General features: G+C 43.4%; 2 protein-coding genes across 10 annotated transcripts in view; one reads left to right on the forward strand and one right to left on the reverse strand.

Moving 5' to 3' along the window:
• LOC122553388 (acetyl-coenzyme A synthetase 2-like, mitochondrial) overlaps window positions 1–12,454 on the forward strand; it is a 143,284-nt gene that overhangs the window by 109,674 nt on the left and 21,156 nt on the right. The window lies entirely within an intron of this gene.
• Window positions 1–12,454, reverse strand: part of abcd4 (ATP binding cassette subfamily D member 4) — a 48,417-nt gene that overhangs the window by 28,160 nt on the left and 7,803 nt on the right. For all 9 annotated transcript variants that reach the window (XR_015757838.1, XR_015757841.1, XR_015757839.1 and 6 more), the window contains exons 4-9: window positions 8,745–8,884; window positions 7,639–7,755; window positions 7,286–7,411; window positions 6,125–6,175; window positions 2,905–2,999; window positions 1,745–1,866 (exon numbers count right to left, since the gene is read on the reverse strand). Coding sequence is in view for 5 of the 9 variants with exons in the window: in XM_087989647.1 (XP_087845773.1) it covers window positions 1,745–1,866; window positions 2,905–2,999; window positions 6,125–6,175; window positions 7,286–7,411; window positions 7,639–7,755; window positions 8,745–8,884 (651 nt within the window). In the remaining 4 variants the exon portion in view is untranslated. The remainder of the gene's footprint in view (window positions 1–1,744; window positions 1,867–2,904; window positions 3,000–6,124; window positions 6,176–7,285; window positions 7,412–7,638; window positions 7,756–8,744; window positions 8,885–12,454) is intronic.

The raw sequence follows: 12,454 nt of genomic DNA on the forward strand, positions 1-12,454 counted from the left end.
AATGTCCAAATGGAGGTGGGAACCCTAGTCTGATTAATCTGCCCCCACTGAAAATTTGTTTGCCTGGATAACGGAAAAGAAATGGCAAAACATTTTTGAAAAAAAACGTGAATGATCTGGGCCCTTAACTTCCCAGCAAATGGGATTATATTACAGGTTTAAATGATCCACAGAGTGCAGGGCTTGGGATCAATCAGGATTCAGCATAGCTGTGTCTTGCACTGCCACCCAGTGGTATACTCTGCACATGTCAGCTCACAACCTGAATACAGACCACATTATACCACAAGACTGGTGGTATGGTAGCTCAGTGGTTAGCACTGCTGCCTCAGAGCACCAGGGATCCAGGTTCGATTGCAGCCTTGGGTGACTGTCAGTGTGGAGTTCGCATATTCTCCCTGTGTCTGCGTGGGTTTGCTCCGGTTTCCTCCCATAATCCAAAGATGTGCAAACCAGGTGAATTGGCCATGCTAATAGTGTTAGATGCATTAGTCAGAGGGAAATGGATCTGGGTGCGTTACTCTTCGGAGGGTCGATGTAAACTTGTTGGGCCAAAGGACCTGTTTCCACACTGTAGGGAATCTAATAAGACCCTTCCATCTGATCATGTATTGATCCAAATGGTCAATTGCTGCTTCTGCTGTGGCCTTATTTGAGTTGCTTTCCTTTTTGCAGCTTTTTTTTAGTTTTCCACAGATTGCAATGTCACTGATGAGGACAACATTTATGATCCATCTCTATTGTTCTGGAGAAGGTGGTGGTTGTGAACTTTAAAAGGGACCTAAGGGGGCGATCTTTTCACAGAGGGTGGTGTGTGTATGGAATGAGTTGCCAGAGGAAGTGGAAGAGGCTGGGACAATTACAACATTTAAAAGGCATCTGGATGGTTGTATGAATAGGAAGGTTTTAGAGGGATAAGGGCCAAGTGCTGGCAAATGGGACTTGGTTAATTTAGGATATCTGGTCAGCATGGATGAGTTGGACCAAAGGGTCTGGTTCTGTGCTGCACATCTCTATGACTATGACTGGTGCAGGCCCGATGGGCTGAAGGGCCTTTTTCTGTGCCATGGATCTTTATGATTCTATAAAATAGAATTAACATGTTATGACTACCTTTGATTGACCATTCAGCAGGTATGGTATGGGATATTCTTCAGCCAGAGGGTGGTGAATCTGTGGAACGTGTTGCCACAAAAGGCTGTGGAGTCCAAGTCATTTAGTGTATTTAAGACAGAAATGGATGGGTTCTTGATTATCAGAGGATCAAAAGTTACGGGGAGAAGGCAGGATAATGGGGTTTAAGAAACATATCAGTCATGGTCAAATGGCGGAGCACACTCGATGGGCCGAAAGGTCTAATTCTGCTTTTCTGTCTGATTCACATAGATTAACAACTATGCACAGAAGTTAATTGACTATCTTTAATTAACACATACTCTATGATGTAGCACTCATTGCTATATGCAGGGGGGGGGGGGGGGTGCTTCTATGAATAGGTGGAGGAGTAATCAGAGAAAGAAGGAAACAAAAACTGCCGAAGGATTAAAGGTACAGGATCAGAAATGCGGCACGGATTAGATCAAAAAGCAAGACATCTCCCAGTCAGCTATCGCTCTCACAAGTGCCGGAGCTTTGTAGGTCATGAGCAAGAACATGGTAACATTATGGAGAATGATCCACATATAAATTACATATACATCCAAAAATTGTCAAGTGAACTTTGAGACAAAGTCCCGGACCATACCTTACTGACCAGCTCGATAAGGGCTGCAGGAGCAAGACCATCGTACCGTCCACTAAAAATGGGGATCGCTATGATGATGTAACTGATGATACTGCCCAGGTAATCAAAAATGTTCACACTGACTGATGGAAGAGAAAGCAAGAGAGAGAAACACATTAACCTACAGTTGAAAGGGAATCAGGGCATTAGTTGTGAACTTGCTTATTCCTGGCATGTTACAGATTAGATTATACATGGCTCACGGAACAGAAACAGGCCATTCAGCCCAACTGAGTCATACAACCCACATCAGGAAGTGATGCTGCAGCTTTATAAAAGTTTGGTTAGGCTACACTTGGAATATTGCATTCAATACTGTTCGCCACATTACAGGAACGATGTGAAGGCTTTGGACAGGGTGCAGATGAGGTTTACCAGAATGCTGCCTGGATTACAGGGTATGAGGCTGGACAAACTAGGGTTGCTTTCTCTGGAGTGAAGGAGGCCAAGGGGAGACTGAATAGAAGTTTGTAAAATTATGAAATGCATAGATGGAGTTGACAGTCAGAATCGTTTTTCCCAGAGTTGAAAAGTCTAATACTAGGGGGCATGCTTTTAAGGTGAGAGGGGGAAAGGTCAAAGATGATGTGAGGGGCAAGTTTCTTTTACACAGAGAATGGCAGGAGTCTGGAACACACTGCCAGGGGTGGTGGTGGAGGCAAAAAAAAAACCTGGGGCATTAAGGAGCTTTTAGATAAGCACATAAATAAGCAAGGAATGGAGCAATATGGACCATGGACAGACAGAAAGGATTAGTTTAACATGGGGTCATGGTCAGCACAACACTGTGTGCCAAACGGCCTTTTCCTGTGCTGTACTGTTCTATGCCCTGTCTATTGCCCAAACCCACTTGCTGTTTGGAAAGTAACAATGATGAGACAGTTCAATAGTGGTATACCGTCATCTCCCCAAACACTCAATGGGTTGTCTCCACATGTTTTATGTATGCACACATTCCCCCTGTAAATTCTGTACACACACAATCCCCACAGACCCATTGTTCACACATTTGCTGATATACATCTATACACTCAGTACATACACTGTTCCCACCTACTCTCCTCACATGCAGTCTACATCAACTCACTGCTCCTGGTTAATCACTGTCCCCACGTACTCACTGTACAGCCACAGCTCCCTCTTCATCAGCTCTCTCTGTGTTTGCAGTAGGTCCTGCAGTTTCCAGTTTGTCCTCATGTGCTCCACTCTTCCTGCTCTGTAATCCAGTATCAAAATAATTCAGTTCACATTAAGGTATCTCAAGGAGCCCTCTCACATAGACAGAGTTTGCAATCAAGCTTCAGATCTCCCATCTCATTACCGTCTTGCACATTGTCCCCCTACCATCCCTCCCATACTGCGCTCTGACATGCCCTGTTACCCCTTGTCCCATCAACCTTTTCCTCATGATTCCTCCAGGATAAATGTTTCCAGCTGCAGTTACCCCTGCCCTTGGTCACCTTCTGTCGTTACCTACTCACCAGGAGAAAAGGAGCAGGACAGTCAGTGTGTAGCATCGAGGCTTTCAGGCCGTGAAAGCTCCTGTCCTGATCAGGCAGGACTGTCAGCCGACCTCCCTGCTGAGGACACAGACATTGGAACACGAGGGGACTATTCACCTCCTCGAATCTCGTTATCCAATCAACCAGATCACACCTCAGCACCATGTCTCCTCCTTTGCTCCTCAATTTAGTCAATCAGCCTCTAAAATATCGATTGACCTAGTATTCATAACTTTTGAGGCAGGGGTTAAGTTTCCTAGCTTTCATATCCTGAGACAAATGCTCTCGAATCGCTGGATGAGAATGGGGACTGGATATTGTAGGGTCAGCCGCAGCATCTACTGATTGCAGGTACAGAAGGAATTGATCAGATCCGACACCAATGCTCCTGGTCAGATCTGCCATAACTCCCTGTCAACTCCCATATGGAAAATATTCCACTGAAACCCTGGAATCTCAGGATAGAACTGGGTCAAGTTAGAGCACGAATTCAGAAAACCCCAACAAACTTGACCAGGCACAAAATCTCAACTTCCCAATGTGTCGCCTCAGTTTCATGCTGACCAATGCAAAGAAGGGAAAACCTGAAGTTACAGCAGAATCTTTCAATGACCTCAGGACCGCGCACCCCCATGCATTTCCGAGCCAATAATGTCCTTTCTTTCCACATAAGAAACACAATCTCTCACCAAACAGCAATGTGATCATGACCAAGTAATTCATTTCACAGAATCAGAGAATTTTTAAGAGACCATACGATCCAGTGCATCTGCAGCGACTCTCCGAGGAGCATCATACCTTATCCCTGTAACCCTGAAGTTCCCTGGCTAACCCACTTCACCTACACATTCTTGGACACTGTGGGTAATTTAGTATGGCCAGTTCCCTTAACATGCATATCTTTGGACTGTGGGAGGAAACCCACGCAGACACAGGGAGAATGTGCAAATTCCATGCAGACCAATGCCCAAGGCTGGGATTGAACCAGAGTAAAGGTAAAAACAATGACTGCAGATGCTGGAAACCAGATTCTGGATTAGAGTGGTGCTGGAAAAGCACAGCAGTTCAGGCAGCATCCGAGGAGCAGGAAATCGACGTTTCGGGCAAAAGCCCTTCATCGGGAAAGAGTCCCTGGTGCTGTGAGGCAGCATTAATAACCACTGAGCCATTGTGCTGCCTCTTTCTTGGAGTTTGTTTTGAGGGATCAATATTAGCCACAGCTTCAGGGATAATCCTCCTGCTCTGCTTACAAATACTATCATGGGATTTTCTACGTCCACCTGTCAGGACAAATAAACCTTCCAAGTAGCTTACTGGACCTGCAATGTTAGCCTTCAGTGACTTCTGGACAAGGAGGTTTAGGTCCCTTTAGGCACTTTCTACACTTTGCAGCTCTTATCATTTAATAAATACTCTGCATATCTGTTTCTCTTATCAAATTGGATTTCATATTTTCCACATCATATTCCATCTGCCGTGTTCTTGCCTAATCATTAAGCCTGGCCCAATCCTCCGGAATAGGCTTTACATTTTTGTCCTGATACACATTCCCACTTAGTTTTGTATCATGTGCAAATTCGGAAATATTACATTTGGTCTCCATCTCCAAAATAATTAACCTATGTTGCTTTTCCATTCTTCCTGCCAAAGTGAACAACTTCACAATTTCCCACATTACACACCATCTGCCAGATTTTTGCCAATCTCTAACTGTTTGGAACCTCCATATATCCTTTAGACAAACTACTCTTACCAAGCTTAGTCATTTGCAAATTTAGTTCCCATGCTTCTGCTCTCCCCACCTAAGTCATTGACATAAATCGCAAGAAACCAAAGGTGCAGCACACCCCCCCTTCAGGACTCCATTATCATGCCAGTCAGAAAAAGACCCATCTAAGTAGAATTGTTTTTAAGCCAGCCAATCCATGTCAATACCTTAGCCCCTAAACCATGAGCTATTTTCCACAATAACCTTTTATGTGAGATCTTATCAAATGCCTTCTGAAAATCCAAGTACAATAAGTCTACAGGTTCCCCTTTATCCACACTGCATCTCATCCCTTCAAGCAAGTCCAATAATTTGGCCAAACATCTTTTATTTCACATGCTGCCTCATCCTGATTATGTCGTTTTTCTCAGTGTCCAGTACTAACCTCCTGAATGATTGATTGTAACACCTTCCTCACTATCATTCTCTGCTTCCCTCCCTACAGGGGTTATATCTGCAACTTTCCAGTCTGATAGAACCTTTCCTGAACCTAGCAAATTTTAGAAAATTAACACAATTGTATATATTAGCTGATTAGGCACCTTTTTTAAGACCCTTGGATGATGTCCATCAGGATCCAGGGGTTTTTCAGCCTGCAGCTTCATCACATTTGAGTCATTAAACAGAGGCCCTAATACCCTTTCAGATATATGGCAAATATTCTGTAGCTCCAACTGGAAGTGCAGAGTTGTTCCTGGTGACCTGGACCTCAACCAATGTCATTGAATCCAAATTATGTGGTCCTAAATTGTGCACTTCAGAAGAGGCTCTTCAACCTACTGGGTATGCAGCGACCAAAACCAAAACCTGTCACCTATCTATATTAATCCCACTTTCATTCTATTCTCAGTAGTGACTTGTAGGATCTCATTGTGTACAAATTGTCACTTCATTGGCTGTAAAGTACTTCTGGACTCCTGAGGTGCTACACAAATGCAAATAGTTCTAACAGTTTGTGTTTTCAAAGCAACATCAAAAAATCTCAACAGCTCAGCAAGCAGAAATGATAATGTCCCTTTACTGATGATTATTGTACATGGACCGACAGAAACTCGCTAGTTCACTAGTTACCTGTAGAACGCAGCTGACTCGGCATTAACACGGATCTGCATGTGCTTGAACCTGCTCGAGAGGGGAAGCAAGGGGTTAATTCTCCATTGGTGCCCAGATGCAATATTCCCCCCCCCCACCTCAAATAGAGACATCGAACAGATAAATTAGGAAAAAAAACATGTTTTGTTTGCCATGCCCTCTTACAACCAGAATGGTGGGTGGGTTAGCTCCCCGGTTCCTGCCCGTCTTGGAGGAGTGTTTAAGGGCATGAACATTCTGTCAACTACCCCCATAAAGTCAGACAACATTCTGTGTTAAGATGCTATAATACATTTACAGAGGACCCTGGTCAGGTTGCATTTAAAAGTACATAGTTGCACATAGTCTGTACACTATAGCAGTCAAATTTTTTTATATATAAACAAGGATGGTGTCAGAACTGACAGATTAAATCTAGAGGAACTACTGTATGATGGGGTTGGCTAGGAAGAGCTCTGGAAGGGATCCAAAATTAGGAATCCTAAATCTAAGGTAGTTATGAAATAAATCCAATTAGAATATAAGGACACATTAGCGTGTTTTGAGAAGATTTGTAGCTCAGGTTGAGGTTCTGGATGTAAGTTTTGCTCACTGAGCTGGAAAGTTCATTTTCAGACATTTCGTCACCATACTAGGTGACATCATCAGTGAGCTCCAGAGGCTCACTGATGATGTCACCTAGAATGGTGACAAAAAGTCTGAAAACAAACCTTCCAGCTCAGCAATTGAATTCACATCCATAAGGAATCATGTCTTTACTTAATAAAGGTGGTGAATTTGTTGCTACTGTACATGGTTGAGGCAAAATGATTAGATGCTTTCAGAAATAAACTAGATGACAAACGGAGGGAAAAGTGAATAAAAAGCTACATTGAAGGGCTGAGATCAAGTAGATCAATTAGGAAGAGGCTTGGATAGTTTCTAATGACCAACACCGAGTAGTTGGGCTGAATGGCCTGGGATTTGGGATGTGAGTCATGGGGGGGGGGGGGGGGTGGGGTGAGATTTGAGGGTAGGAGGGTGGGATTCGGGGATAATGAAGTCGGGGCAATGGGGGTCTAGTGGTTTGGAGTTAGGGAGGAGTTGGGTGGGGTGTAAGAACCCGGATGAAGCATTAAAGAAAAATGGAACCATTCTCACCTGAAGTCTCCCTCCAGCTTCTCCTGCTGGACCAGGGTTGAGACAATTGGCTCCATTAGAATTTTATTGGCCACTGAACCGATGAAGAAGTAAATGAAGATGCTGATTGGACCCAGCCAGCCTGTACTGAAAACAAATGAAATTTTGGGCAATGATAGTGAAACTACTTTATCAATAGAATCTGACACTCCATCCACAAATAGCCCACAGTGGGTGAAAAAAACCATTTAAGGTTCTTCCCTTAGAGGGAGATTGGTTTGTAAGCTGCATCCTGCAGGGGCCAGGATTTGACTCCATCATTCAGCACCATCACTGACCCTGCCCCACCCCTCCAATCTCTCTTTCTGCATTACCTGTAAAAGCATTGGTAGGTGTAATAAACCAGGGTGAATGGGGAGATGATGAGGTTGCTGGCCATTTTGCTCATTCCTTTGCAAAACCTCTCCACATCTTGGCTGATACGCTGGTCCCTGTAAAATACACAGATAGTTTGATAGTCTGCCAGCTCAGTTTATAATCCAGCACTCAAGTTCAGAGGCGTGCTCAAACCCTCACTCACATTGTTCTCCCACAGGTCACAAGCACCTTGATTACATTCCAGTTTGTACCACAGAATTACGTATCAGAAGGAGGCCCTTTGACCCATTGTGCATGCACTGGCTCTCTGAATGAGTATTATGACATCTCCTATCCTTTTCCCTGCACATTGTCTCTATTTAAATAATCATGTACTGTCCTTCTAGATGCCTTGCTTTACCTGTTCCCTCCAAATTTCAGGCATTTCACTGTGGAAAAAAAGTCAATTCTCATGTTACATTTGTTTCATCTATAAACTAAGTCTGCACCCTCTAGTTTTTGATCTTCTTATGAACAGGAACAGTTTCTCCCTATCTCTCGAAACAGACCTCTCATCATTTGAAAAACTTCTACCAAATCTCCTCTTAGAGTTCTCTTCAAGACAAAGCCTCAACTTTTCCAATTTGTCCTCATAATTGAGGTTTCTCATCTCTGGGACTAGGTCTCTCTAATGAGTTCACATCCATTCTAAAATTTGGAACCCAGAACTTTACACTCCAGCTGAAGTGCCTTATACAAATTTAGCATCTTCTCCTTGCTCTTTTTACTCCATGCCCTTCCTAAGGTCTGCAGACCAACTACTTGCTCAAGGGAGGAACAACAGTCAAACCTGATCCTGTCCTCAGCTTTCCGGCAAGGTTACTCGATAGTGAGAAACCAGGGAAAGTAATCCTCTTCCCATCTCAGCTACTACTGGATTTGCCACGGCAATAACTCCATTTTGTTGCTGGTTGATTCTAGAATATTCCTGGTTTGCACTGCTTAGTTACTCACTGCTTTATCCAATTGGAGAGCCCCATTTCTCACTCACTGCCCTCCTTCCATTTTATGATAAGTTTTTTTATAAATTGGGAAAAACAAGTCCCACTCAGTCTCCACGTACGGATTATCCAACTCAGCATGGAGTACGTTAAGGGTGTAGTAGACTTTCTTCTTGAAGTAGGCCTTGTGGAGGTCCATGGTCAGAGTCTGTCTCCAATGCACATACATCAAACTGGAGATGAACTGGTCGAAACTTTTCAACTGAAAGAGAAAACCCAACGCACGGGGTAAGAAAACAAAACAGACTGGCAGCATTCACTGTCAAGGAATCATTATCCTCGCAACTTCCTTTTCCTCCCAAGGTTGCTGTCCACTCTTGAGTTTTCCCTCAAAACAAAAGGAACTGGAGCAAGGCCCAATAGGTCTATGCTGCTGTCCGTGTTCTACAGAGCCTCCTCCCACCTTTATTCACTTAAATCTAACATAGGAACCCACTATTCCCCTTTGCCGTATTGGCTTGTCTCGTTTCCCCGACACTACTTGTTTCAAGCGCACCCTTGTTCCACATTCATACCATTCTTTAGGTCAAGGAGTTTCTACTGAATTCCCAACTAGATCACTTGCTGACTATTTTATATTGATGGTCTCTTGGTTTGCTCTTCCCCACAAGAGGAAACACTTTCACTCTTACACTTTTTTAAGGTTTTGATAGAGAAGGTAACAGTTCGATTAAGTCAATCTGCAGCCTTTACTGTGTGCTTCTCCTTCCCTCTCATTGGCTTTGCATTTCTTGCATCATCCTTATGAATGCTACAGAGTTGTACAGCACAGAAAGAGATTCTTTGGTCCAACCAGTCCATGCTGAACATAATCCCAAACTGAACTAGTCCCACCTATGGCCTGCACCTTGCCCATATCCCTCCAAACCTCCACTATGGGCCTGCACCTAGCCCATATCCCTCCAAACCTCCACTATGGGTCTGCACCTAGCCCGTATCCCTCCAAACCTCCACTAAGGGCCTGCACCTAGCCCATATCCCTCCAAACCTCAATTATGGGCCTGCAACTAGCCCATATCCCTCCAAACCTCCACTATGGGCCTGCACCTAGCCCATATTCCTCCAAACCTTTCATGTACTTATCCAAATGTCTTTGAAATATTGTAATTGTACCTGCGTCCACCACTTCCTCAGGAGGTTCATTCTACACACGAACCACCCTCTGCATAAAAGATTTGCCCCATGCGTCTTTTTTAAAATCTCTCTTCTCTCACCTTAAAGATGTCCCCCCATGTCTTCAAATTCCCCCATCCTAAGGAAAAGACAACTACCTCTCATTATTTTATAAATGTCTAGAAGATCACCTCTCAACTTCCCATGTTCCAGTGAAAAAGGTTCCAGCTTTTCTTTATAACTCAAACCTTCCATGCCCGGCAACATCCTGGTAAAGTTCTTCTGAACCCTCTCCAGCTTAATAATATCCTTCTTATAACAAGGCGGCCAGAACTGGACACAGTATTCCATAAGAAGCCTCACCAATGACCTGGACAACCTCAACATGACTTCCCAACTCCTATACTCAAAGGACTGAGCAATGAAGACAACCATGCCAAACACCTTGTTAACCATCCTGTCTATATGTGATGCAAACTTCAAAGAATTATGTACCTGAACCCCTAGGTCCCTCTGTTCTACTAAACTATCTTAGACCCTATCATTTCAGATTATAGTCATCCCTTCACTTATTATTCAGCTGTTGACACTTTACTCACTCTGTCTGACATTCTTGATCACCTGCAGAGACCTATTATTCGGCCTGTTGACACTCCACTGACACCATAAATACGTATGATCTTTTGATCTCTCTGATGATAAAGTCTATGCCTGGGTTGTCTCTTCACTTCACCTGACGAAGGAGCAGTGCTCCGAGAGCTTGTGATTTCAAACAAACCTGTAGGACTATAGTCAAAAAGTGTGATGGTCGAAAAGCACAGCAGGTCAGGCAGCATATGAGGAGCAGGAGACTCGATGTTTCAGGCATAAGTGCTTCAAGCCCTGTTAGGATTATAACCTGGTGTCGTGTGACTTTTGACCTTATCCAGCCCAGTCCAACATTGGCACCTCCACATCATGACTACCATTAATTGTATAAGTCCTACCCTCGTTTGTTATATCAAAATACATATCTCGCAGTTATCCAGATTGAAATCCATTTGCCATTTTTCAGCCCACTGACCCATTTGATCAAGATTCTGTTGTAATCGTAGAAAACTTTCTTCACTGTCCATTACGCCACCAATTTTGATATTGTCTGCAAACTTACTAACCATGTCTTCTATATTCTCATCCCAATCATTTATATAAATGACAAACAAAAGAGGACCCAGAGACAATCCCTGTGGAATATCGCTGGTGACAGTCCAAGAAACAACCCTCCACCATCACTCACTGTCTCCCGCCGTTAATCCATTTATATATCCAATGGCAAACCCATCCTGAATCCCATGTGATCTAACTTTATTAATTAGTCTACCAAGTGGAACCTTGTCAAAGGCTTTACTGAAGTCCAAGCAAACAACATCTACTGTTCTGCCCACATCAACCTTTTTGTTAATTTCCTCAAAAAAACTCAATCAAGTTTTTTTTAAGATTAGATTCTCTACAGTGTGGAAACAGGCCATTTGGCCCAACAAGTCCACACCGACCCTCCGAAGAGTAACCCACCCGGATCCATTTCCCTCTGACTAATGCACCTCACACTATGGGCAATTTAGAATGGCCCATTTACCTGACCTGCACATATTTGGACTGTTGGAGGAAACCGGACCACCCGGAGAAACCCACGCAGAGACGGGGAGAATGTGCAAACTCCACACAGACAGTCGCCCAAGGCTGGAATCGAACCTGGGACCCTGGTGCTGTGAGACAGCAGTGCTAACCACTGAGCCACCGTGCCACCCACAACTCAACTGCTGTGCAACACAGCTTAATCAAGACATTGAGATATATTCAAGGCAGCTCACCACAACTTTGTATAGAACAGTAGGCTATTCAGCCCTTTGAGCCAGTGCTGCCATTCAAATGATCTGTGGTCTAACTCCATATCCTTTGATACTTTTATTGAACACAAATTTTTCAGATTTAAAAATGACAACTGGTCTAACGTCGAATGCCATTTGTGGTGGAGTGTTCAAAACATTTAACACCCATTGTGTGTAGAAATACTTCTAACGTCTGTCCTGAATAGTCCAGCCTAGTTTTTAGACTATGCCCCCTAGATCTGCAATCTCCAACCAATGGAAATATTTTACATTTTTCTACCGTCTTTTCCTGTTAATGTCTTAAAGACTTCAATCAGATTGTTTTCCTTGCACAAAACCATGCTGACTAGCCCTAATCAATTTTTGCCTCCTAAATGTCCATAAATCCTATCTTTTATGTTCTTGAACCTTCTCTAGTATCTCGCATTCACTCAATACTATGGAGACCACAAGTGTACATAGTACTGATCTAAGCAAGGTACAATATACTTTTTAATTCATTATGGGATGCGGGCATTGCTGACCAATTTATGCTCATTCCTAATAGCCCTGGAGAAGCCCTGGTAGTGAGCAGCCTTCCTGAACTGCCGCTGTTCACAATCACTGTATGGAGTTCCAGGATTATGACCCATCAACAGTGAAGGAACAGCAATGTATTTCTAAGTCAGGAAACTTTTCAATTCTATTCCTTCTGAAATTAGCTTTAAATGTTGGGGCATTTGTCTTTATCATTTATGACTTTATTAACCAGTGTTGTTATTTAGCGTGATCTGTGTAAATGCTTTCCTAGT

The sequence above is a fragment of the Chiloscyllium plagiosum genome, unplaced genomic scaffold, assembly GCF_037043375.1.
Source record: "Chiloscyllium plagiosum isolate Xiang-an unplaced genomic scaffold, Cpla_swu_hap1 HiC_scaffold_8, whole genome shotgun sequence".
NCBI lineage: Eukaryota > Metazoa > Chordata > Chondrichthyes > Orectolobiformes > Hemiscylliidae > Chiloscyllium > Chiloscyllium plagiosum.